The sequence below is a fragment of the Tyto alba genome, unplaced genomic scaffold (genome assembly GCF_018691265.1).
Source record: "Tyto alba isolate M040663 unplaced genomic scaffold, T.alba_DEE_v4.0 Super-Scaffold_45, whole genome shotgun sequence".
NCBI classification, from domain to species: domain Eukaryota; kingdom Metazoa; phylum Chordata; class Aves; order Strigiformes; family Tytonidae; genus Tyto; species Tyto alba.
Window position 1 is genome coordinate 41,292,808 of NW_024881321.1, and position 24,668 is coordinate 41,317,475.

Genomic DNA, 24,668 nt, shown 5'->3' on the forward strand with positions numbered 1-24,668 from the left:
GATATAATTTTTAAAAACCCTGAATGCTCCCCCCTCAGCCTCCCTCCCAGCCCCATTCCTGAGACACGTTTGGTTCGATGGTAAGACTAAACTAAGTTCTTGCTCCAGGTACTTGCTCCACACACCTGCAGCTTTTCTACCCTTCTCTCCCACAGACTTTGAGGTACTCTGCATGGTGCTGCCATGGGTGTCACTGGAAAGCATGCAAAACAGAAGCAAGGGGTGAAGGGCTACTCTCCTATTTGCATGCATCAAACATCTTGCTCATCTGAAATTCACTGCAGCTGTGTCTTGATAATACGAACAACAAATATAATGTAGAAACAGCATGGGTGAATGAGCGAGTGGGTTAATGAGCACAGAAAAGATGCAGCACTGCATAGGGAAGGAAAAGCAATACCTGTCGGACAATTAAGGTGCCCTCCTTAGAAGGAGTCAAGGCAGGTTCACTCTCCACATCGTCGTGGACGATCATGGTTTTCACTGACTCTGTTTCACCATTGCTCAAGTTCAACGTTGACCTATTTGCCGGACAAGAAATAACTGGAGTGAGATAACAGTACTTGTGCCCTAGCTTTTGCTGAGCCGCACCAAGGCACACTCCAAATTAATTTATATTGTGACCCAAATGGAATATTTATATAGCCTGCCTAGAAAATCTTCTCTATAAAAAAAAAAAAAAAAAATCAGGAATTTGTTAAACACCACTTCTTCTTTTATAACAAATCAAGGGAGAAAAAGGAAAGGACATAATTTATAGAAGCCTGCTTTTTGAAAAGATTGCCCTCCGCGTTTGAAAATGTGAACTTACAAGGCTGCTATGTCTCGCTCACAGATTATTGTAAGCTGAAAGAACTAACATGCAAGCCAAAATACCCAGTACCCTTTTCCTTCAACCCCCTAAGATAGAAAGCAGAAGCAAAACACTGTCAGAAGAACTAACACTGCTCGGACATCATCTGGTCCAGAAGTAGATTCATCTGCTCCTTCTTGTTCCATATCATCATCTTCCTCATCTGTTGTCCCCGACTCCTCACTTGAGGACGAATAATCCGTTACTTTATGTGGAGGTCGCACATCCTCTACTGCTCGCAACTCCTTTGCCAATGCAGTTAAATCCTGATGGGAGAGGGAAGAAAAAACTGATGTTGCAAGAAAGAGAGAAGAGCGTGCAAGAAGAACCCACAGGATTAGTGCCCAAGTCTGCTCACTTGTCCACTGCTGTGTTACCATAGCCCCAGCAGTATTGTCTCCTTTGATTTATTCATTCCTGATAGTTACCAAAACACACTTCCTGATAAATAAAAGCACCGAAAGAGTCAGCCCTAAGGATGCCTTGCCATATTATAGAAAAATGTGCATACTCTGAATCCAAACCATCCTGATTATGACTTCAGTTTATCTCATTATACCATCTGAAGGACATCTACAAGTACCCAGACCCACTCTCACACAGTGGTTGACTATCACAGTTTATTTTCCTAAACTTTGCAGGTCAGTAGCATCCACCACAAGAAACCTAGGCAGCAAGGTAGCAGAGAGATCCTAAAACTTATTGAGCAAGCCAAGGCACGGTCGCAGAAAGCTGATCTCCTTGAAACCTTTTGATCCATTTCCAGTTGCATGGATCCATGCTAGAAGTCAGATTCATTAGCACCAGCTCAGTTGCACACGACTGTCAAACAGTATGGGCCATAAACTGCTTTTCTGTCTGCAGCTTGGAGTGTGGGCAAACCACGTTTGCAGTCAGTGCCATCTGCTCTCAATTGTGTAGCTGTGCTTTATTTAGCTGAATGCAGTTTATGGCAAATACTTCACACATTATACTATCAGAAGTGAAGGACCAACCTCTATGTTTCTTTAGGAAAGCAGCTTTAACTGACATATTTGGGTGCTAGTCCGGTATCATAATGCAAGAGCAAAAAGTTTGAAGGAATGTTGGAAATACTGTGAAAACCCACCGTGATCCCCCAGATACAACTGGACATAGAGCTGTAATCAACTGTTAAAACAGCCAGATAAATAAAATGTCAGAAACCTTTCACAGAAAATAGCAACAGCTTAAGGTCTTACCACTTCTCCCTGCACCATTCAGCCCAGCATTGGCACATTCAGGTCAAATGCACGATCATTGGTCCAGCCCCAGGAAGGAAGCACAGGATTGAAAGAGAGAAAGGCAGAGGTTAGGAAGGAAGAAAATCAGAGAACAGAAATCTATTCCAGAAGCAGAGCAAATTCTAATGTTTAAAGTACTGTGATGTGTGCTGGCAATTTGCAGAGCCCAGGACATGCTGCTAGGCTCCCAGATACAAACTCCAATTCAAGTTGAAGTTTACCCTCAATGGCACCATGAATGGAAGCTCACACTGTGGGCCGTCCTGGAAGAGAGGGGGAAAGACAGGGTAAAGTGGATGCAACTTACAGCAGGCTTGATAGGTCTGAAGACTTCCTTTTTCTCTTCAGGCTTTTTAGGTGCAGTTTCATGACGCTGTGATGGCGAACCCTCTGATTTGGATGATGCTGCATGTGACGAGACCCCGAAAGGAACACAGAACAAAACAGATTAAGCAGGGAGCTAAAATATGTTTTCTTACTTTCACTTTGGAGTGGTGAAGAGGTAAGAAGGCTATCAGGCAGTGCCTGACAGCAAAAGCTAAGTTTCACTGGTTCACTATTAAATTATCCCTGGAGGACTGTACAAAAAAACATCATAATCTGTGATCTATATAGGTGTAGCTGACCTATGACTGAAGCCAAAGTAAAGTGTCACACAGTTGTAAATCGAAGACGGTAACTTGACTGTGGCCACAAGCTGGAAAACCTGCATCAGCATCTAACGTACCCCAGCTTAGGCCTATCCATAGTAGTTTACACCCCATCAACAGCCACCAAGGTGAGAGGCAACAAGCATCAAAATGTGCCCATGCACACATAAGGAAAGGAGCTATGAGAGCGTGGAGACGGGGCTGTTTGCACATAGGAAAATGCAGCAGCTGACAGGATGTGAATCAAAGAACAAGGAAACACTTTCACGACAACTTCTGCGTCTACCATCTTTCCCAAGCAAGGACATACAGCCAAGTGGGGTACTGGTGGCTAACCCATCTCTGATACTGCATGCTCAAAGGTCTTTCCCAGTGAGGGTTATCATCCTTCATTACTGGGTGTTTCACAACTTAATAAATTTAGAAATGTGACGTTACAAAGTGTGGGGGAAGGACTTACATCTCATCCGGAACCGCTCTCCAGACCCACTCTGAGAGCCAGGGTGGGAGCCAGGCTGTGAGCCAGAGTTGCTTGAACCTGAAGAACTGCCACTGCCTGGCCTTGGTACAAGCTTCTCCACCCTTTCCCACAGCAGACGAGGCTCTATATTGCTGTATCAGCGGAGGGAAGAAAGTCTTTGTCACACACTTCAGTTTCAGATTCCTGTTTCTAAACTCAAACATCACTCTTCCTCAATGTTTTGCTAATAACACATCTGAAAGAGCACCTAACACTGAGCTGAGAGCATCAGCGATGCTTCACAAGTCAGGCAGTGGCTCCCTTTGAAATACCTATTACCTTATTTAGGATGGTAAAAAAAACCCAGTTTAGGGTTTTTATTTGGAACTGGCTACCTGCCGTTCTTATATATCTAACCTAAAGTGGACAGTTCTCTCAGCCTGCATGCAGCAGGTTCAAAATTGGCTCAGAGGTGCCCTTGCCACCCAAGCACAAGCCAAAAAGACATCTCTGCCTGTCCCTGTCAGAATACCCTCACGCCTGTCCAGTGAGCCAACCCCAGGGTGGCCTGTCCATGTTGCTCTGCTGAGCTCTGGAGGCAGCCCCTTCCTTCCCCTTCCTGACTTCAGATGCCCCGTGTCACAGCTCACGGACGCTTCTCCCCCTCTTAAAGTCTGGTTCTGGCTGAGAGGCCAGAAAGTTTCTGAGATCTCTTCACTTTAGTTGTTACAAAAACTTCTGCTGCCAGTAATCCCCACAGCTCACCCAAGATGACCTGTTGCAACAAAAGGCAAGATGTTCATGAATGGCCACATTTTTTCAGAAATCTTAAGACTATTTCGAAATTATTGCTAAAGTTACAGGGCAGACAACTCAAAGAAGGAGAGGGAAGAAGAAATTTTGCCAGTGTTTGTTGGCACACATGCTACATTGAGGGAAATTAATATTAATCATTACTGAAAAGGGATCCAAATTCATCTTCTTTTCGTGTCCAACAGACCATGCCAAAAGCTCTCTGGAAACTCCTGGCCTTCCATGAGCCTTTTCCTTCCAATTCAAAAAAGGCGAGGACAAGTAGGCTTACAAACCTCGTGGAGTTTCTTTGACCTGCTTGGTTATTTTGCTGCCCACTGCCCTGCAGTGGAGAGTCACGGCGGGACAGGACTGGTGATCGCGATGTTGTTCTCACAGGTACCTTGAGAGAAAAAAAGGTTGTGTTAAACTCATGAAGAGGAGAGAGAGAAGAGGAAGATTAAACCTCTCCTGCTACAGAATACGTTAAGATTTTAACAACACTTAATTCTAAGTCCAAGCTAGCATCAACGACCAAAAGCAATAAATAAACACCCATAAAACCAAGAACCTTAGTTGGGATGCTATTCAGATTTTGAAGAGAACTCAAAGTTTGGTCTTAACATTAAGCAGTGTTTAATAGTTACCACACGAACACATACACGCCCCGCTACTCTCTCCATGTACTGAGACATTTAAAAAGAATATGGCATTTTGACTGAAGCAGGGGAGGCACAAAGCAATTTGCTGAAACAGTATGAGAATTAGGAGAATAAGCTCAGGGGAACCAAACAAATGCCCGGGAATGGATCAGCAGAAGGCAAAGACTGGTGGGGGAGCAAGAATATACTCAGAAGAAGCAAATCCCAGTGGATGGGAGGGGGGTTGGGAAGGGAAGAGGAGGGGAAAATATATTGAATGTTTCCTTTTTGTTCAGTTCCATCTCAATTTTAAATATGTGTATGATTCATAGTTTGGGTTGCTAACAGATGAAGAGGAGAATTAACTCTGAGCAATAACCTCAGGGATATTTTAAATTCTTTCCTGAATATGGTAATGATTTGTTAACTTTGCATAATAAATTGTCTCTGAAATAGCTGCATTCTATAAATAACTACCAATTTTATATGAAGCTTCAATGTTGTACTTAAAGTTGCTTATCATTAACCCATTGACTGCACACCTACATTATGATCTGCCTTCCAAGATACTGTTACCAATGCTGGCACAGGGGCACAGTTCCCAGTGCCCAGTGTATCACATCCTTAAAAAAGTAATAATTAATAATAATAAAAAAAAAATAGCACACATCTGTCTTTCTACTCCTTACCCTTGGAGGCACCTCGTCACTGTCTGATCTAGCCCAAGCCTTTTGGGTGGGGTCGGGTACCTCCGACTTAGAGTCAGAACTCTGATTTAGCACTTCACTGCGTGAAGGTGGATATGGGTCCTGGGAACGAAGATGGTGATGAGCAAATTTGGGAGAAGGGTCACTGAAGGAATGGGATCGCGAGACAGGGGAAACATTGTTCTTGAGAGATGCCAGATGGGACCACTGTACCTTACAAGAAAACAAAACATAAAACATTCAATGCGCTCAGTATAACTGGCTTTCCAATTAACACAGAATAAAGGCAGGTGGGGCGGGCAGAGACAAATTGGTTATGGCATTAGGTAAGCGTGGGGTGGAATCAATGCACTTAAAAGCAAGGCAAGCGCCCAAAGAACGTAACAGACTGAAAATACAGCACATACGCATTTTTTGTGAGCTATGCTCTCCACATACACATACACTGGTGCCCAGAAGAAAAGGGGATCTAATATCTGCACCGTGAGCCTGAGTCCAAAGGCCACTCAAGCCAGAAGTCACCTGCTGTTCCCTGGTCTTCAGTGGCATTTGGTCAGGTCTCATGGCAGCACTAGTGGGCTGGAAAATTTGAAGTGGCTATCCAATTGAAGTGGTGTGCAAAATTAAAGAATGCTGTAAAATGTGCAAATCGACAGACATTTACGTTACCTAATAAATTTAGGAACTAGATACAGTTCTAAACTTTTGGAGAAAGACCATAACACAAAAGCCTTTATTCCTTTACAGTCATCGCAATATATATAAAAAACCCCATAATATATATTGTATATAATATATATATGTACAATGCATATTATACTTACACCATATATGTACCATATCCTGTACATATATACACATTTATACACAAACTAAGCACACACATACACGCACACATATTCAATTACAGGTACTAAGAAGGCACAATAATGACTCGAGAGTTAAAACTCCATTGGGATTTCCATGGAAATTCATATTGACCCTTCAGCCTACTCCTTCCTTGTGCATAAACCTGCATTTCAGAGTTAATTTCTGAAACTAAGGAGGAGGAAAGGTCATAACTGAGGAACTCACTGTTTTCACACCTAATATTTAAGCAAAACTTTGCTTTCAATCCCAGTTTCAGTAGGCTGGTTGTATTTGTTTTTATATGATTATTTCCTCAATTTTAATACACACAGCTGTTGAAGAGCCTGATTATCCTTAATATGAGTGGAAGACCCAGACTTTAAAAGTAACTGGCACAGAGAGCATGAAGATACAAGTCCAATATTTTGAAATAGTCATAGAGGTTTGAATAAAAGCCAGGAATTAATGAGTAAGAGATGAAGTTCTGTCCCAATTTCTCCCATTCTCCCATCTGTTCAAATTCTCCTGTTGCCCGAAAGAGTTGCAATATCTAGTCACAATCAGGGACAGTTTTAGCTTGCACTGTCATCAACAGACTTAATTTGGGAGAAGAAAATTCTGCATGGAAACAGAGGAATTGAATGCAGAATGGTAGTTTAATATAGCATATCCAAATTGCTCAGAATTTATGGGCTATGTCTAAGTTTTAGACAAAGGTTATTTTTTAAATTCATATTGTAATTCCTATGAGATACAGATACCAAGATCTGGAGGATCTTCATTAGAAAACAACAGAACGACGGCAGCCATGCAGCTCAGTGGTTTCAACCTCTTTTTGATTTTCCAGGGGTGGTACAGAGCTCTATTTAGTAACTGTAGGCCTACTGACAACAAACTTGCTTTTCTTAGTCATGTTTTGTAAATCTTGTTGAAGCAGTGCTCATACTATTAAAACCCACTTGTTTAGTTAGCTTTTTCCACAATAATTTAAAAAAACAAGCAAGCTCACTTATTTCCTGGTCATCCTTTTTGGTAGTAAATATCTTGCACAGATCAAATTCTGAATTATAAAAGTGTACTGCAACTGTCACCAGTGTTTAGCCCACCGTTCCACTGTTGCACAGATAATAACAGAATGCAACAGTTCTAACCGAGCTTTAATATTTAAAAAAAAAAAAAAAAAAAAAAAAAACAACAAAAAATACCCACAACACCAAAACCACAAAATCTATCAGTTTATCATTAAAATAAGCAAAAATAGACAAAGAGTGAGTCTACTGAATAAGCTGCTTTGTGTAACAGTGCTACCCTTTACATGAGACTTTTTAAGTGCCAAGATCTGCAAATTTGAAGGAAACGTGTTGGGATATATGCATTTCCTCCAGGCTCACCAAGATTTTCCTGGGCACTTACCTGGGGCTCCATCGGCCTCTGCAGGGCAGGCTGAGCAGGTTCTGAGTTTCCATTGGAAAAGGACTCTGATCTTGAAGGCACTGGTGGCTCCAACACTTTGCCCATCTGTTTAGACTGTGCTTCAGGGGAGCCCTGATTAGTTTTTCTAAATCTCTCCTCCACCTAAGCCAAAATAAATGGAGGTTAAGCCTGAAATCAAGAAAACCAATTATAGTAGAAATATGAAGGCGAGTACCACCTTTCCTCTACCATAAAGAAACCGAATACATTCAGGGCATGGCAGGATTTTTTCCCTACCACTTTCACCAGCACTGTAAAACACAACAGTGAACTACACTAAGGTGGCAAATATAACAATATGGAAAATCCGTACTAGGAAGAGAGGATACAGCAGGCAGTAAGATGTGAAGTGGTACGATGAAAGACCATTACGGGGCTTCCTTCTGCCTAGAGCAGTTATCCATCACTATTTTTCTCACAGACAATAAAAAGGATATATAAAAACAGAATCAGCTTCACAATATAAAAGTACATTACCCATTGCTATCCCTTACTGTAGTTACCCGCCTTACTCAACCAATGGTATTGGATTATTTGCTTTCCTGTGCTTGTCTCTTTGGCAATGCAAGAAGACATAGGACATGCTTCTCTACCCAGTAATACTGGAGGCTGTTCAGCTTTAGGTATGAAATTGTAGAACTGGTCATCCTCTCTCTTATCAGATAGTCCCAACATGACCTCACAGGCTACAGAAAACAGCCCCAGCAGCTTGTTTCTCATTCTCCTCAGGGAGGTGTAGAAGTGATTGTTCACTAACCTCAAGACCTTGTCAAGGGGAAGACTAAGTCAGCAAGTGACCAGTCCTCAAAAGAACATCAAGCAAGGTCCCCATGCAGAACCATCACCTCTTCTAAGGCTGCAGGATAGCCCACTGAGAGGTATGAAGGGCAAGGGATGGAGGGAGCTCCAGGCAGAAAGGAAATACCCTCCTGTTTCCTAAGATGGTCTGTTGCTGGAACCAGGGCAGCGTGTACATTTCTGCCAGGGAAGCTGCCTCTGAGGGACGCTAAACTCCCAGCATGTTATCAGAGCGTCAAAGAAAGATCAAACTAGCAGCTTGGGCTGATTTAATTTGTTCAGATTCTGCACACAAGTTTGCTTTAACCCTTGTGCCTGGAGCATAAAACCAGTATTGGGGTGGTTTCCTAATTGCTCCCTAGCAGCGATAGTCTGGAGAGACTGGCTGTTCATAAACCCATGTCAGAATACAGAGGCAAGTTTCCAGGACTCCTCAGCTGGGCTGCTTTACAAACCCAACCTGTCTCTGCTTCCCAGTAACAGTTTGCCTGTAGGAACAGGACGACAAGCTTATGCCAGGTCTACACAAAACGCACCATGACTTGGGAAGTACAACAATAATGGAGGCAAGTATCTTCACCGTACAATCATTTTCACCACAGTGTTCAACTTCACAAAGCCATCCTTTAAAGTTTAAAAAACTGGCCAGACTCCTTCTTGTGACTAGGACAAGGAAAATCCCCAAGTCCTTCTGTTGGAAGGAACAGGCTTTCAAGCCTCTAGCTGTAGATCAGAGGCTTCTTCCACAAAGCACATAGTCTGCACAAGTCACTTGTTCTTAAAACCAGGCAAGAAGTGGGAAGGAGATAGAGTGTGCATGCCTGGATAGAAACAGGCCCTGTTCCATTCATCTGACTGCCTGGACCAGAAAATGGTATTAAGCCTCATTTCTTGCTCTAAGCTTTCCACTGTTTCCCAGAGCCAATCTTAAGAAGTCCTCTTCCTTAGATATTCACTGCTACTGCAATGGGGAAAAAAAACCTAATCACCATTAGACTTTGCCAGAACCGGCAAGTTATTGTCCTTATTATCCTGATGGTCAGCATCTCTGTAGATGGAGACTTTCTCTAGAGAGCAGTATGCCTGAAAGTGTGATGCACAGAACACTCACTCCAATTCACTACTTTGTGTCAAGAATGACATCAGAGTTAGTGCCTGCTGCTAAGATTAACTGGTGTCACTCCCATTGTCAGGCACCAAGATATTATGGCTATACTTCTACCACACTTTTTAAAAAGAACATTAAACAGCCATCTCTGGGAAGATCTGACTACTAACACAATTTTTCTGTGCCTTCACTTTACTCCTTTTAGCTACAGCAATCACAAAAGTAAAAGACTACGACAGAAAAACGGCTGAGTCAGTGGTTCTGCTAAAGATGTAACACTTTGAATCTTTAGGAGTTTCTCTCCTTTTCAACTCTGAAAGGCAAGTGGGAGATAAGGAGCAGATATGGTTCTGCATCCCTCCAAAGCCAGCCTTCAGGCTGCACAAGAGTGCTGGACTGTCACTATGCTTTCACCAAAGTGGGCCAGGAACGTGCAACAAGGACAGGAGGGCTGGTTCCATGTCTGCACCACCACATTCTGGACAAGTCTGAACTACTTTCCAAGAGAGAGAGATGTACCAGATACTTCAACCACCAAGAAGAATGGATGAGATAGCACAAACACTGTGTATGAAAAACTTGGACAACAGCATCTACAAGAAAATGAGTTTGTGCTCACCAAGCTCAAACAGCAGTACTTCAAAGGCAATGAAGCGCTACTTACTGGACCAAGGTGGACTGAAACCTATTTTATCACGTTGAACAGCCCCAAGGATTTTTTTGTTCTTGTTCCAAAATACATTTACCTAGTTCCCACATGCTGGTGATGAATGCCATTAAGAGCTTTGACCAGTATTGACCAGTCTAGTGGTTTGTGGGCAGTAGGTGCTCAAGGGAAACATAAGAGTAAGACCGCTGAGAGCGAGCCAAGTATGCATCAAAGAGGCAATTACTTCCTTAGCAATGTTACCCGCGGACCAGTGAAGACAGGGGACCACTCACTGAAACAAACAGCACTCTGATGATTTCAGATCGACTTGTGAGTGCCTGAAGGCCAAGAAGGAAGCACCACAGAGTTTCGTAAGAGCAGGACATGATCTCAGAAGGGAATACTTAACACTTCAAAAATGAAACTAATGGAACACAGCTTTGTGTTCATAAGAAGGAAATTTCCAGGAGCATGAGCTAAAGCACCAAATGTCTAACAGGTGCTGAGTGCAAGCATCTCTCACAGGTTGGTGCTTTCCAATTGCCTCCCAATTTCCAACTGCCAGAGGCACAAATTTTCAACTGCACCAATGCTTCCTATGAAAACATGTCTGATGAAATGCAGATGAGATGAACTTCCTGACATGATGTTTCCAAAACCAGGGCCCCTCCGTCTGCAGCCTTCCAGAATTTCTTTCCACTCTTTATACCTCAAAACTCTGACCTCCAGTGATTGAAGAAGTACTCAGAAGTAGCCCTCAGGTTTGGAAACCAGTGGCCAGTATTTTAAAATGTCTTGCCCCTTATGAGTAACACTTCGGCCTCCGACTGTGCCGTAGCAGTCACGATGATGCCAAGAGGCAGGGGCAGAGAAGCAGATACCAGACTCCTGCCCACAAGCAGGACTTACCTCACGCGCTCTTTCAGCAGGCTCATAGTGGGATTTTGGCTCAGGGGTGTGATAGCTTTGTTTGTTTCTTTCTTGCTGCTGCTGCTGTTGCTGCTGCTGCTGCTGCCGCCTGTGATCGTGCTGCAGCGACAGGAGGTAGGCTTGCTCCTGCTGCAACTGGCGCTGGAGTCGCTCCGCCTGCCGGTGTTCCTCCATCTCTCGCCATCTGTATTCCTTTGAGAGAACGCGTGAGTAATTCAAGACATGACATTGACTGTATGGTGGACGTGTCCCTATCCATCCCATTAAAAATGCAAAATGCACCGTTCTGGTTGTTGTTGCCTTTTTTTTTTTGTTTGTTTGTTTGTTTGTTTGTTTATTTCATTGTTAAAGTGTAACCAAGAGCTAAGTTAGACCAATATGGCATGTGTCTGATGTTGGGAAAGTCAAGAGTGTACTGCTAAGCTTGACATGATTGGAGAGTTATGTCAAAACTGATTTTTATTAAAGGAAAAGAAAAGAGTTATTTATACTAAATCCAGCATAAAGTTCATAAAACAATGATTTAGACCAACACTAGGCCATTGTATCCTGGGGTGGATTTACATATCATGTGTGCTTTTCATCTGCAACATAAGCACTCTAGTTCTTCACTGAATGCCAAGGTCTGTTCAGAAACTCGACCGCCACACCAGAACTGTTCCACTTTAACATAAAGCCTCCTCTTACTGCCCAGAAAGCAGTGTGACCATACAGCACTTCTCATATGTGCCTGTCAGCCCACAACGCTAGCATAAATGGCCTTTTAATCAAGCTCCTTTGTTGTCATACTGTCAGTGCAGCTGTGCCCGACTGAGGGAAGCCTAGGACTGGCTGGATAAATGGATCCTATAGCTACTGAACAAAACAGATACAGTGCTTTACCAGTAACATGGCCTGCTCCTGGAGCAGCTGCTGCTGTAGAATTTCCAAGTGCCGCTGCTCCTCTTCTAGCTGTCGCCTGATATACTCCTGTCACATAGAAATTACCCAGCAATAAATTTATTCAAAAGGAATGCATCAGAACCCCCTGGGTGGAACACCACACGCTACTTCCCCAGTTCCGCTTTAACGAGAAACACACTTCGGAATGGATTAGTGCCTGCAGAACAATTGAGGGAGCCCTGCCTCCTGAGCATCGGCTTTTGGCCCCTTCTGTTCTGAAATTTGCACTCCTGCAAATGTTGCCATCACGGGCCAGAGCTCATTCACGTATTTGGGAAGTGGTTTCAAGAAGCAGCAAAATGCACTTGAAGGTTTTGGAAAGTTAAAACACAGCAAGTCTGACTCAACACAGCCCATACAAAGTCACATGCAAGTTGTATTAAACATTAGTTTGTTGCACTGGTGCGATGAACTGTTAGCAACAGCTAGAGCCAGGCGTGGTGTAAGGCAGACCTGGAGCAAGCTCCCCCAGAGGGGCTCTGCCAAGTGCAGTGGGGACCTGCCCTGCCATCTCCCCTGCCGCCCTCACCAGAAGCTTCTCCTGAGCAGACGCTGCCAGCCTTGCTGAGTTATGCGATGGTTATGACACAAACAAACATCCACCAGGAAACAGGGATTAGACCAAACTCGCTTGCTCTTGCGATCTAGCCATCTCTTCACCTGCAGCCTCAACAGGTCGAGAGGTTTACCCACTGCTTCACCTGACCCCCTGGAAAAACTCACACTCTGAAGCACCAAACCCAAGCTGGTAACATCCTATCATGCAATTAATGAAAGTATGTAACATGTGCATGCGCACACACACAAGCACACACAAACATTTACAGTGTATGCATAAAGAAATTAATGGATCAGTGATACAGTGATGGAGCTACAGAAAGTCTTGTGACAGGCTGATGAGGTACACTATACTGTTGTTACGCACACTGGCTGAGCCATAGTTTGGGTTAACAAAAATTCTAAGAGAGGGGCATGTCTTTTCTTCTTAAAAAAAAAAAAAAAAGAAAGAAAAAAAAAGAAAAAAAAGAAAAATTTCAGTGGTTCAGCTTGGCCACATCAATTAACCATTTGTCATTATTGACACTGTGCGTAATTAGCATTTCAACAGTTTAAAAAGCAGCTGGGGGAATACCCGGTGTCTGCCCAAAAGCAAATTGCTGTGCTGTAATTAGAGATTTTCCATAAATTTACTCCCATTGGTTAGTCTTCTCTCCTTTTGACTCAAAAATCTTTGAAATATATACAAACACAATAAAATTCCCCAGTAACACAATTATCAGTGATCTCAAATACAGTGACTTTACATAAAAAAAAAATTAAGGTATATCAGGCCAAAAGCAACATTCCTGAAGTTAATAGGAAATTCACAATCAGCTTCTAGGACAGTAGTTTTGGCCCTTTATTTGGGATCACTATTTTGCAGTACATGCACAGTAATTACTACCCTGATTAGCACCCCGATTAAAGTTTTTAAAGGATTTCAAAACATGCAGGTTCATGCATAAATATAGCAGCTGAATTTCACAGTTTAAAAGGTTTCTCACCTGTACTTTCAATGTATTAAGGGCACACTGACACAACGTAAGATATACCTGCTGCCTGAAGTGGCATACATTATTATAGCTGATTTTAAATAGACAGAGTAAGAGAGGGAGATTGCGTATTTAAGTTTTAGGAAGGAAAACTCTCTGCAGCTCAAAGGTTCCATCTCAAATTCAGAATATTCAAAGTTTATGAGGAGCCTCTGACCAATTCTGGGTTCCAGAAGCTGACACACAGCAGTGCTGCCCTTCTCTGGGAGGCCTTCTGAACAGGGGCATGTCCTCCAAGAATGACTGATCCAGCAAGACAAGCCTAGAAATTATTTTCAGCCCCAGCGATGATTTTGCCAATTCTGATGGTTTTTAGTCAAGTCCAGGGTCACAAGCTGAATTTAAAATGAGTACCGCAACAAGGCTTCTGTTTTTGAGGAAATATTGAGGCTGCCAGACTTTTCCATAAAGCCCTACGATCTATGTTAGTGTGTTTGCTGTCAGACAACAAAGATCAAAGGGTCAGCGTTAGGCTGCCTCTAAGCTGCTTTAGGCTTACTAATTTTTTAAAAATTAGATTAAAATTTAGAACAAACAAGCTTATTGTGCATCTATCTGTACCGTGGACTCACCTGCTCCCTTTCTACTCTCCTCTTTTCCTCCTCTGCTCTTCTTCTTTCTTCCTCTTCCTTACGCCTCCTCTCCATTTCTTCCAGACGTCTTTTTTCTTCCTGTTCTCTCCGTCTTTGCTCACGCTCTTGTTGCCTTCGAGCTTCCCGTTCTCTTCTTTGTTGCTACGAAAAGGGAAAAAAAAAACCACAAAGTTTTACTTTTGTCGTTATCAAAGAAAGAGGTGGGGTTGTTTTCTACTCTGAAGAGAGGGATTTACCAGGACTGGCAAGCTCTGCAACTGAGTGACAAAACATTTTATGCAAGTGTTGCACCAGGAAACTAACTCATACCCAGCACACAACTATCCCTAAAAGCAGCCTCACTTACTCTCTCTCTGGTTTCTTCACTCACACACAAAGTCACGTACTACATTCCTGACAAGCAAGGTGTGGAAGCTCACTGCCGCTCTTCAAGAGAGGCTCACACTGAAATCTCAATCTTTGAACAACTGTTAAACTCAAATCTTAATCAGAGTGACAATTTTCTGGACTTCAACACATTATCTAAATGTTGCCAAAAGGGAATTATCAGCCCCATTGAATCAGCTACAACTCAAATGATGACTATCTGAGCTTTCAGTAAGCAGCTTCTCTCTTAAAACAATTCATTGTCTCCTAAGAACTTGGTGGTGTTGGCCCAACAATCAAGCTCAATTTAATGCGCTGCACAAAACTTTGCCTAAGAGAGAAAGAAGGCTGACCAACAGCACCTCAGCCCCTCCCAGAACATCAAAAGCACCTATATGTAAAAGAGGAAAAACAGTTGAAGTAAGCTTTTACACTCGCACAGATAAGCTTCCACACATGACCCAAATACAAACTGCTGCTGCTAAGTCTGCTCAAGTCTGAGAAGAACCTGGAAAACAGCTCTAGAAAGCATGAACTGACTCATTTATGTCTATAGAGCACCATGTGTGACTTCAGAGGAGACATTTCAAATGCCCATACAGTCGTGACCAACTCTTTCTGCACTTCTACGGAAGCATGCAGCTACTCCACCTACCTCGAAATCCCAGGCAGCCTCCCACAACTGCCTAAGTGCCAAAAGACCCAGCTGTCTCCTGTTCAACCATCAACTGGGAATACCTCTACAACATTTACTTCCATTATAGATATCTATAATATGCTAAAAAACTATAAAATAAATTTAAACCAAAAAAAGCACACTCAAATTTAACCCCAAGAACAAAATTAAAATGTACATTGGTTATTGCTTTTCACATTTAGGCTAAGGTTAACACTATCACCAATTTCTGTTGAAGCAAAGCTGCCACAGATTTGCCAGCCTTAAGGAACTCTAAGGACTCCTGCAAGAGCACTCAGGATAAGCTCTTATTTGGGTTCGCAAATCCAGTTAACTAGTGTGCATTTCGTAGTTGTGCTCAACTGAACAAGCAAAAGCCAATCTACACTCCTTGTGTTACTTCACAGGAGGAGCTTTATCTGCTTGGCACATTACCCCGCATGACTACAAAGTAATTGAAAGCTCAACAGCTTTTTCCATCTTCTGGAATCGATGCTGACATGACGGTGAAGAAGAAATATTGAGAGAAAAAGAGATGGTTAAGAATTAATAGTACTTAGAACGAAACTGGCTGCTTTCCGATTCTCTTTAACTAGCTGCAGCTTTGGGAAAGACGCAGCTTTCCTGAAGACCACTGTTCAAACCCACCCAACTCTGTAACTGTGACGCATTCCATCCTGGCCCATAGCATCATCTTGTGTTCATTACCACTTTCCTGTGCCACAAGACATAAGCTCTTTTCTCCTCCACGTTTTCTGTAACTTCTCAGAAACACAGCTTCCTTGCACTTGCATCTATTCTCCTAACTAAATCCTTCTACTAGACTTTTCTCTCTTGCTTAAGCAAGCTCTCTTCAATGAATGTAGATATAAAAATAGCAAAAGTGCTTTAAGGCAGCTATGGCACGTAGTGCATTTCATAGGTTTCACTGCTTCCCACCCTTCATTTTTTAAGCTTAATAAAAGGATTAAGCAGGCACTTTTATTTCTATATACACGCATCTGTGTCAAACAATTTCTATATTTAAGTCAATATATTCAGGTGTTTCTTGGCTAATCAAGTCTGACAGGCTCTTTGTTTAAGGAAACTAAGAAGTGAAGTACAATAATTCTGCTGCCCTGAGGATGCAAGAGACAGCACACTGCTGACTGGTTAATATGCACATCTATCAACTCAAACACTTCTTAAACATATGAAGCCTGTCTGTCTAACAATATTATGTTGGCATTGTTAAGTGGATATATTGCAGATCTTGGGATGGCATCATTCTCACTACATGGAAGATAGGCAGAATTTAGGACTTCTGGATGAAACAAATTAATTGCTTCTTGAATCAGTGCTGAAGTATTCAGTAGTAATTATAAATAACTGAACTTATGAGAAAAATAGGTTACAAATTGACTGAGAGATGATTTCCCGTGGCACCATGAAATAAACAAAATCAGTTGCTAAAAGATGAGATTTTTTTTAAGCAAACCTTGAGCCAGATTGCTAGCTCAGCACCAACAGTAGATATTAACTACCCAGCAAAAGAAGGAAAAAAAAAAAAAAAAAAAAAAGGATTCTATGCCACCAGTATGCATTTAAGTCAAATCTCCAAAGCATAAGTGCTGAAGTGCACAGAGAGATGGGGTTTCTCAGCACAGCCTCCACCTCCCCATCAGACACCGCCGCAGGCCCTCGCCAGGCGGGCGGGGGGGCCGGCACCCCGCACCACAGGAGCCCGCACAAGCACCCTGCACCATCCACCTACTCCCAGCCCCAGCCGTAAGAGAAAGGTTTCACTTCCTCTCCACGGGGCCTTTGAAACCTGATCATTGCACTACTGGCTCCCAACAAAGTGGAATTTAATTTTAACACGACCAGGGAACGGAGACCTACGGTGACAAGCGTCTCTTGGGTCCTAGTCTACGTGTTGTAAAAGTGATGGCAAAGCTGGTCAGTGGCAAGCCATCGATGACCCAATCTGGGTTCAGAAGCAGCCCTTCAGCTGACTTCCTACCTTCCTTCTGTTGGCACAAGGTTGCCTTCCTGACTGCCTCTAGCAACTCTTCCACCAGGACACACCAAAGCCCTGGTCATCATGTTCCTTAGGCTTGCCCAAAGGAGGGGAGAGGGACAGGGAAACCATTAGTCAAAACCAATGTCAGTTCTGTTTATAAAACTTGGGCTTCTAAATTTAGTAAGTGTGACTGTTAGATATTATAATCTTTATCATGCACTATGAAAAAGGCCTGATGTGAAACGCTGTTGCCCAATAGGCAGCACATCTAGATCCAAATACACTGAAACTACGGATGCATATCCAGATCTTCTTCAGTTGGATACAGTATTACCAACCTGCTTGTACATGCCAGATAAAAAGCTCATTTTCAAGGAGCTAATTGTTAATGAGAAAGTAAGGGCAGGAACTCTTCAAAGATATTTCAGAGATGCTAAAAGAGAATTTCTGACAGAGCCCATACTGCCTCAAATTACTGCATTTCACAAAATTGGCATTTACTACAACAACAACAAAAAAACAAACATATAGAAAATCCAGTGTCAATACTCTGGCTCCTTGTCCAGTTTCAGGGGTTTTTATGGGCATTTCAGGACATTCATGATTATCTCATAATGGCACCTGACATCTCCAAACTGGAAGACCATGCAGTAGAGCATGATTTACCAGGAGGGGGCAATGCAACTACACACGCAGCTGCTGTATGCCAACGAATTCAGGACCTCGTTCATACAGTAAAATGCTGCAGATAAACATAGATCCTCTAATTTTATATCCATAAAATATTATTACTGTCTTATATTCAGATGAAGGTTGATAAATATATATATTAGTTATTTCGTTCACAAAGAATTAGGTAGTCTGGTATCAACTTAGGAAGAGGATTGGAAAGATTCATAAAGACACTTTTGCTTTGCCCACACGAGAGATAAACCAGAAGTAGAACTCCTTACTCAGTACCAATCCAAACTGCAAGTAATTCAAATTAAGTAGATACGAATAATCTCTCCTTCTGTAAAAGCAACAAAGCCCTGGCAAAAATAGCCTGCAGGTACACCTACATTAGCATCTTGGTTCAGATCAAGAGTGCTCTTTTGAAGTGAATCATCCAATCATCTCCACTTACCCAGTTTTGTTTCATATTTTGAAGATGCCTTGGAGTGCCAACCACTCCTTTTGGATGAAATTAAAAAGGCAGAAGCACTCCAACCACAAACAGGCATGCAGTCTAGACCTCAGCTAATCCAAAGGAACTCCTCCTGTCTTATAACACGTGGAATGAAGTCTCTGGGTCCTCAGCACTTTAATTATTTTGCTCCACACGTCTGCTTCCACAGGCCTGGCCTACTTGCCAATGGAGCTATAACCTACCACTTCAAAAACATCCATCTTAGGTTCTCATAACCCGGGACAGAGACACCATTTGATGAAGTTATCCTGGCCTGTTGAGGTCCACAAAGAACTCAATTCCACCACAGCTAATTCTGAATTTCCAAAACCAGAATCAGTTGTGCAAAATACAAATTCATATGCCTTTCAATACCCATCACACTAAGCACTGGTGTTTCCATGTTGCTGAACAGAAACACAGACACATGCTATAACAGCTCAGATTTCTTAACTATCTAAACACTTATATGTCATGTACCTGATATTTATGCAACTAGTCTTCATATGATTTTTAAAGTGGGGTCTGGGGGAGGACAAATAATCCCCTTCCCAAACTGTTTCAGGTACTTCTCTTTACTTTGACCACATATCATTTCCACCTCCTCAGTAATACACTAACTGTAAGGTTCCTGCAATAATAACAAGGTTTCGAAGTCACCTATATGCCTTTTAAAAAGTAATCTTTTTTCTAATACTGCTGAGAACTACAGTTTTTGGCAGATGTCCTAAGCACCGTTCCTGTTGCAGACTCGGTCAAAACTGTCTAGGCTCTGTGCCAGCATTGTAAGAACAAGCTCTCAATTTTAATTTAGGAAGGCGAGGGGCAGGAGGGGAAGGCAGGGAAGTATAAGCAACTTGTCCAAGGAGATTATCTAATGCACGAAATTCTTCCCAAAGAATGTTAAACAGGTATATCCAAACATATATTTACTCTACACAAGCAAAAATTACAAGAAATCAAGGCTCGGTAAAAATATCAACAAAGTGATGGAAGCCCAGAGATTCAATGCCTGACATTAATCTTAACGCACATTACCAAGCTCTTCATTGTTTACTGGCTTCATCAAAATAAGGGGGGTGAGTTAAGGACAAGGTGACAACATTTCAATATTTTGGCCTTCAATTGTGTCACAACACTGATGTTTATCTAAATATGTGTCTACCACCCTTCCCCCATCTTAAATAGCTTGTTTTGGCTGTTGTTTTGTTAAAAATCACTTGGGATCATACATTTTTCCAATACAAGATCCAGTGAGCTAAGTGAGGTTTTCTGAAAGCTAAATGCGAGCCCTTTTTTTTTAAATTCACTTTAAGAACAATATGCCCACCCCACCACCTGCAAAAGGAAGCCTTTATAGCTCATCATTCATATTTATGTCTCCAGTGGAATCAGGCAGAGGTTATAAACTCAATCAAAAGTTAAAGCTTTTCTCTTAACAAACTTTACGTGGTTTACTCTGTAACCTTATTCAGGAACACGTCAACCTACATTACATGCCATCTTGTGGTTGTGGAAGTTGTTAGTTCTGTTCTGTATTTTAAAAAGCACGACTGATTAAATGTAACTTTCAGGTATCTGCCTTTTGTTTTGAATTGCTTATTAAATCATGATTTCTACAACATCTCCCAAAAGTTCAACTCTGTGAAGCAAAAAGGTGCTTTGCTTTATTTCCACTACTACCAGCAGCATCTCCTTTGTTTTAAAAAGAAATTTCAGATTATAAAAATTGCACTGGTTACTGAAATGACCTAGGTAATTTAATTGTAATCCCCTTCTTCATCAAAAAAGTATCGCCTGCAGAACCTCGGAGATTAAAGGGGCATTTAAAAGAAATCACTGACTCCCATACTAAGAAAAATTTTAGAGGCTACGCAGTATCTCAACTTTTGCTCACCTTTGACAATATCAATAAAATATTTTTTTTTCATATTTTCCTAGCTTCTCTTTATTACTTACTCCCCCCGCAAAATCACTACAGAGCCAGAGTCTAAAAACAGTTGGAAGTGCTATGAAGTTTATCTTGGCAATCTCAGAAGGGTGGGGAAGAAACAGAAGAGAAATGGAGTTTATATGCCTCCCCCTTGTCCCTCCTCCTGGCTTCATGTGTGGCTGAGGCTTTGCTACCAGTCCCTCCCTATAGCAGCACTAAACTCACTTGCACACTGAAAAAGAGAGATAAGGAGCATAATGGGACCTGGAAAGCTATTTGGAACTTTGTATCATTTGTTATGTAAACACTTCACGGGATGCAAATCAACATTTGGTCCTGGTAGCGTCCTTGTTAAACATTACCAGGATTTGGAAAACCAGACTGGGTGTAGTTTTTCCATCATTGCTAAGTGAACAGTTGAAACAGCGACTCAAGCAAGAGGTCATTTAAGGACGACTGGAATTTGACCCCACACTTCCTGAGGAGCCAGAGGATTGGTTTCACTTCAGCTCTGTGTCATACCCAGCTCTGGCCTGAAGAACTGTTTTGAAATCCTCCCACCTCTGAAGCTCACATGCATATTCCATCTACATAGGTATAAACGTACACGAGATCTTAGGAGGTGAAAAGTATGACAGAACAATGTTGTACACGTACATTCATTTTCTTGTATCTTCAGGTAGTATATGCAAATTGCATACTTAGCATATCATAAAAATATGATCTACATATTTGTAAATTTTGTAGAAATATAATTTAACACTGATTTATTAATCATATTAATAAATCTATGTGGCTTTTAGTCATCATGATACTATGCATGACAGAGTAATACATATAAAAATAGGCTTCTACCTACGATGAATGAGTGCCAAACACAGACGTCTGAGAAAGCTTTAAAGAGAAATATGAAGCATGTCATGGCCTCAAAAAAAGTAATCTTGAGAAAAAAATCCACCTGGGAATAATTAATGTCTCCCTTTCTCTACAGCTACCTAAAGTCTAGACATGCTCCCTCTTCTTTGGAACAGAGACCAAGACATTTTCCCCCCCAGATACCTTCAAACAACCCAGCTTTGGCTCCTGTTGCCTCCACAGGAGCTGCTGGATACTCAAATGCTTTGGAAGACGGCTTATATTCAAGTAGACAGACATGGATTTAAGTGCTTTGCTCTACGTTTGCCAGTGGACTTGCGCATACTGTTTCCTTCCCCGAGATGTGCAGGGGCTACAGGGAACTCTTTTTAAACGGGGGTGGGCATGGGAAACACAGGTTGATGAGGGGCTTCTGCCCCTGAGCCCCAGCCTCTTGCCACTACCTCTTCTAGCCGCCTCCTTTGCTCCTTCTGCTGCTCGATGCGCTTCTGCCTCTCTGCCAGCAGCTGCCTCTTGTACTCCTCCTGCTCGCGGAGCTGCTGCTCCTGCAGCAGCTGCTGTCTCCGAAGGGCCTCGGACCGTTCCTTGTTTTCCTGCTGCAGTCTCAGGAAATCACGTCGGAGGGTTGATTCTCCAGGCACATTGACAATGGAACTGCAACAAGAGGAAGTTAAAGCCTCCTGTGCAATAAAGCCTGATGGGCCATTAAATACCTTTTCCAAAGCAGAGGAACATTAATAAAATATAGCGCGAAGTTAAATTTTAATCTTGTTTCTCTCGGAGCAAAGACACTGAATGCATGTCAAACACACACTCTCAGTGGAAGGTGTGAAACGAGGCCAAGCAAAATAAGGACCAACTCTGACATTGTGGAGTCCCTGACCAATCATATTTGCCATAAATCTCCCTCCATCCCGAGCTCACTGGCTCTAAGCCATACGAGGGGGAGCTTTAAAACCATTAGCAGTCAAAGAGTAGGTATTCAAACCTGTTGGGTGGTTTGTGTGGCTTATGTGTTCACTTAATAAGAGGCAGAAATTTAGCATGCTCCTGATTTATAGTCACAGACCTTTAGACTTACTTGGCATGCACTATCCAGAGCCCTCCCAAAAGCAATTATTACCTTGGCTCTCCTTCTTGTTCAGGCACTTCCTCCTCTTCTTCCTCACTTCCACTATATTCATACTCCGTCTCATCTAACGGGAAAGAAACAAAGGCCTAGATAGTGCTTATCTTCAATTTTAGGACAGTGGGGAGTTGCAGTAGCGCCTTAGTGAACCAGTTCCTATCCCCTTCCATGAGAAGATCTATCGCAGACCCTAGAACTCATTCTACATATACAAACCCATCTTCCCACACTTGTAAAGTAGGACAGTGCTTTGCAGCAGACCTTCAGCTAATTCCCTGAATGACACCAGGTTTTATACGTAAGGCAAGACACCTGGAGAACCTCTGCACCACCTGAATAAAGAGAACAGGCTGCCCAAGACATTTGCTTCATAGCTCTTGTGATGGGTTATTTCCTGCAAGTCTGATTTATGGCACCATTCCAGGAATGAACCTACCACAGACCAGAAAAGGGAAAGGCATATAGTCCAATATTCTCCTAAATACTTTTTAATGCTTGTACGAAAGAGGCGGTGGCCCAGAAACAAGTAAATTTAACTTATTTGAAAATAAGACACTTGAAATTGATACTTTCTCTGTAGGGGACAGAACAAACCCTAAAAGCCTGCTGATAGTCAAAACATTAATTAAAAAATAACCTTTCTTTGGGTTTGGGTTGTTTGGGGCTTTTCTAGAGGTGGGGATTTAGAATGCAAAGCAGGACAAAAATATGTATTTTTAACAAGATGCAAAACTTGACTTTTAGAAGCTGCATACCTTTCTCTCCTCTCTTCTTCCTGGTCCTGTCTATATGGTCCTTAAGCTGGATTCTGACTTGCCTTTCATTTGGTTGGTCACGTATAAAAGGGTGTTTCAAGAGTTGTTCTGTAGAAGGTCGCTGCATGTAATTCTTCACTAGACAACCTTCTATAAAGCTGAAAAACTTTTTTGACCTGAGAAAGCAGGGAGGGGAAAAAAAAAAAAAACAACAACAACAAAAAACAATGAAACAAGATCACAGGTAAAACTCAGCTCAAGCATTTTTCTGTTCTTCCTCAAAGTCTAATTCCTCTCCTCAAAGAGCATCACGTCCCAGAGGATGGTACAAGTGCTGTCTGCAAGTGTGCCTCCTAACCAGAGCTCAGTGTGCTCTAGCTGAGCACTGGGCGGGAGGGACACAGGGCGAGACCAACATGCCTGCAGTGCTTAGGCACAGCCTCCCAGTACTGTGCCCTCTTTCACAGGCGTAAGCGCCCTGAAAGGCAGGATCTATTAGTGAAGGCAAATCGTGCAAACCCAGCTCTGCTGCTTCTGGACCAGAGCTGGGGAGCATCCAGCTTGCTTGGAGCACGGGCAGGGCAGCTCTGGTGTGTCTCCACCTGCCCATGCTATCTAAGGGCATGTCTGCTCCAAAACAGCCATACCAAAAGCCGCAAGAACCGCAGCCAACATTCCCCTGACACAGGCAGCACCACACTTCTTTTGTAGGCACCTGGGCTCACTCAGATAGGTCTGCAAGAATTTTATTTTATTTTATTCTATTTTATTTTATTTTTATTTTATTTTTCACCTGAAGAGCCACACACAAAAAAATCCTCGTAGAACAACAGGCAGGTGTTGAACAGTGTTGTCTGTTCAACAGAGGCATGTGGGGTCAAATTCTTACCGGCACAATTTAAGGGCATGAACTGAACTGAGCTCCTCCTGCACACAGCATAAAGTGACAGGGTATGGGAGTTAGCTAAACTGGAGCACCACCTTCCTAAATCTGCACTGCATCTGAAGTCTTGAAAGAGAACCTCTCCATATAGAAGTTACCAGACAAGCCGCCTTGCAAAATGCCAATAATGGAAATATTCAAAACTGCATTTTTCATCATTTAGCCTATTTTCCCATAACCTGCCACTGGGCATAGTATCAAAACAGTTGAGTCACAACAGCACTGGCTTTGGCCAGTCACTTTTTGATTCCTAGGTACTCTCCACCTGTTCCTGTGCTTGGGTGGCAAAACACCTCCCACTACGTGGTTAAGTTTAAAACCAGCAATTTTCATCCATTGCTTCACTTTCCTACTGTAATCTAAGAGGCTGAATTCAAGCTAACTTTGCTTTTGTTTATTGTTTATTCCTCACACCTTAAGTGGTATTATTTTAAATAAAAAGGTTAATGAAAGGTTTATGAAAATACTGTATATGCATCTCTATTCCTTTAACATATTCAGAAAGCAAGTATGAGAGGAAA

The 24,668-nt window shown here is 42.3% G+C and overlaps 1 protein-coding gene across 13 annotated transcripts in view; it reads right to left on the bottom strand.

Moving 5' to 3' along the window:
• Positions 1 to 24,668, bottom strand: part of MAP4K4 (mitogen-activated protein kinase kinase kinase kinase 4) — a 170,507-nt gene that overhangs the window by 25,507 nt on the left and 120,332 nt on the right. For 3 of the 13 annotated variants that reach the window (XM_032997002.2, XM_032997001.2, XM_032997008.2), the window contains exons 10-23: positions 23,205 to 23,380; positions 22,444 to 22,516; positions 21,764 to 21,974; positions 14,279 to 14,440; positions 12,055 to 12,141; positions 11,152 to 11,364; positions 7,628 to 7,789; positions 5,348 to 5,578; positions 4,314 to 4,420; positions 3,226 to 3,377; positions 2,423 to 2,520; positions 2,074 to 2,082; positions 944 to 1,119; positions 401 to 521 (exon numbers count right to left, since the gene is read on the bottom strand). In XM_032997002.2, coding sequence (XP_032852893.2) covers positions 401 to 521; positions 944 to 1,119; positions 2,074 to 2,082; positions 2,423 to 2,520; positions 3,226 to 3,377; positions 4,314 to 4,420; positions 5,348 to 5,578; positions 7,628 to 7,789; positions 11,152 to 11,364; positions 12,055 to 12,141; positions 14,279 to 14,440; positions 21,764 to 21,974; positions 22,444 to 22,516; positions 23,205 to 23,380 — 1,978 coding nt within the window. The remainder of the gene's footprint in view (positions 1 to 400; positions 522 to 943; positions 1,120 to 2,073; positions 2,083 to 2,422; positions 2,521 to 3,225; positions 3,378 to 4,313; positions 4,421 to 5,347; positions 5,579 to 7,627; positions 7,790 to 11,151; positions 11,365 to 12,054; positions 12,142 to 14,278; positions 14,441 to 21,763; positions 21,975 to 22,443; positions 22,517 to 23,204; positions 23,381 to 24,668) is intronic. The other 10 variants (XM_032997005.2, XM_042805827.1, XM_042805826.1 and 7 more) reach the window with 6 other exon arrangements.